General features: G+C 59.8%; 1 protein-coding gene across 1 annotated transcript in view; it reads right to left on the reverse strand.

Annotated features, from left to right (window-relative positions):
• TCEA2 (transcription elongation factor A (SII), 2) overlaps positions 1-2,604 on the reverse strand; it is a 32,957-nt gene that overhangs the window by 11,606 nt on the left and 18,747 nt on the right. The window contains exon 6 of the mRNA XM_014532769.1: positions 1,443-1,735. Coding sequence (XP_014388255.1) covers positions 1,443-1,735 — 293 coding nt within the window. The remainder of the gene's footprint in view (positions 1-1,442; positions 1,736-2,604) is intronic.

Here is a 2,604-nt window from a genome sequence, read left to right on the forward strand (position 1 = left end):
GACCCTTTCACAGGGGTCGCCTAAGACCATCGGAAAACACATATATAATTACATATTGTTTTTGTGATTAATCACTATGCTTTAATTATGTTCAATTTGTAACAATGAAAATACATCCTGCATATCAGATATTTACATTATGATTCATAACAGTAGCAAAATTACAGTTATGAAGTAGCAACAAAAATAATTTTATGGTTGGGGGTCACCACAACATGAGGAACTGTATTAAAGGGTCGCGGCATTAGGAAGGTTGAGAACCACTGGCCTAGAGGCTGGTGGCTGCTCCAGGCTGCTCTAACAATGCTTCCCCACACAATTCCCAGAAACGCCGCCTCCCTGCCCGCCAGCCCGGCGGCCACTCCACCTCCCCTCCCCTCCCCAGGGGCCCCAGGCAGCAGCCAGTCGGGGCGATGGGTGAAAGGAGGAGGTCAGCAAACCCAGGCACACCAGCCCCGCCCTTCTGGAGAGAAATAGAGGGGCTTCATGAGGGGGATTGGGGCACGAGGAGACAGGCCTTGGGAGGTGGCCTTGGCCAGGCACTGGTCCAGGCCCAGACCCTCTGCCTTTGTCACCTGACCCTGCAAAGGCCCGTCTCCACACAGCACTGTGCTAAGGCTGTGGACGCTGTCAGGGGACAGCCTCTGCTGCTCAAAGCCCCCCCTGCCCCACACGGCCCCTCCTGCTCTCCCACAGGCCTGCACGCTCCCTGCCCCGGGCATTTGCACATGTTGGTCCCTCTGTGTAAACACTCTCCCCAGCGAGCGCTCATGACTTTCATGTTTCCTTCAAGAACCAGCTCAAGAGTCACCTCACGAAAGTCAGTGGCACCCCTGACACAGCCCCTCTCCTCTGTGCGTGGCACCTTCCCTGGAGCAAGCACAGCCTGGCATCCCCTATTCTGACTCGTTTGTAGACTCGCTGATTGTCTCTCCTCAGGGCTGGAGCTCCCCAATGGCAGAGACTTGGGTCTGATTTGTTTGCTGCCAAAGCCCCACTTCCTAGAACAGGGCCTGGTACCGAGCAGATGCTCAATACAAACAAGTCAATGGTAGAGGATGATTCCTGTCCCTGAGCAAGAAGGGCGGGGTGGTCCCTCAGAACACAGACCCCCAGCCTATCTGACAGCCCCACCTGGTGGTGCCATCAAAGCCGCTGTCACCACAGCTGGTGACCACCTTGGGGCTCGGCTCTTCTTTCCCTGCTTCCCAGGAGCTGAGGACTGTCGCCAGGACCTGCAGGTGAGTGTGGGGCCAGGCCCGCCAGGGGGCCACTGCACTCCTGGGGCCGGGATACCCACGTGTGCCAACACACAGCCCCCGTGCAGGGCGCACAGAGAGCCCCACCAAGAGCCACGAAGGGGGGAACAGGGCACAACTTCTGCAGAACAGGCACCTCAGAGCCAGACCCAGGGCACTGAAATCTGAATAAAGAAGCCATACCAGCAGCTGCTCGTGCCCAAACTGGGTGGCACAGGGTGGAGCCAGGGGCAAGAATGCCGGACGATGGCACAGACAGTGCCTGGCGCCTGCTCGGCCAGGCCCTCCGGCTCCCTCGCGCAGCTGCAGCCTTCCTTCCTGAGCTGGTGTTTCCTGGCTCCTCCCTGCTGTTGCCAAGGAAACCTGGAGCAGCCCATCCCCAGCCTCATTCCCACGGAGCCCTGCTGAGCAGAGAGGGGGCCACACAGCATGCAGCAACACCCCAGGACACACAGCCACACAAGGCCCCCCAAAGGCTCACACAGCTCAACACCCCAACTCTCGTTCAGTGCAACACCCACTGACACTGGAACACTCACAAAAGTCACTCCCACCACCTGTGACCTCACCCAGCCGTCCACAGCCTGTATGCCACCCTACAGCCTGCTACCGCCTACGGCCTCCCCACCCGCCCGGTCCTGCTGGCCCAGCAGCACTCAGGCCAGGTCCGACACCCTGCACAACAGTCCCCTCTGCCCACACACTGAGGCACCCACCATGATAGCAACACCCTCTGCTCGCTCACCAGGCTCAGCCCTCAGCCACCCCACACCCACGAGCACTCGGACAGCAGTCCCACAACTGGAGCTCTGCCTGCTGCAGGCCCACGTGACTGGGAATCACACACTGACCCAAACCCAACCCACTAGAGCTGCCGCCTTCACCATGTCCCCCCACCCCTTTCCAGGAGAGGCCCACAGCACTGGGAGCCCAGCACCCCAGGAATGAGCAGGAGGACCAGGCGGAGCACATGCCCGTGTCCAACTGAACCAGACTGGTCACTGGGCAAGAGACACACATGCACACACGTGTGCCCACTTGATTCCAGATCGCCAGGTGGCCTGCCCAGAGGCCCAGGCTGACCCTCACCTCCCATTCCCTGGGAGCAGCACAAGGACCAGCATGAGGACCTGGGCCAGGCCTGCAGCCAGGTCTCAGGACACGAGGCAGGATCTGAACTGGGGAGCCTGGTTTCAAACTTGAGGTCTCAGGAGACCAGAGAGTCCCCTCCACCCAGACCTGTATCCAATGGGGACCCACCTCCACCCTCCAGAACAGGAGGGTCCAGCCCCACAGGACTCTGTAATTGGTCCCAGGCTTTGCTGCTCCTGGGGCAGGGCTGGGC

Source organism: Myotis brandtii, unplaced genomic scaffold, assembly GCF_000412655.1.
Source record: "Myotis brandtii unplaced genomic scaffold, ASM41265v1 scaffold915, whole genome shotgun sequence".
Classification (NCBI taxonomy): domain Eukaryota; kingdom Metazoa; phylum Chordata; class Mammalia; order Chiroptera; family Vespertilionidae; genus Myotis; species Myotis brandtii.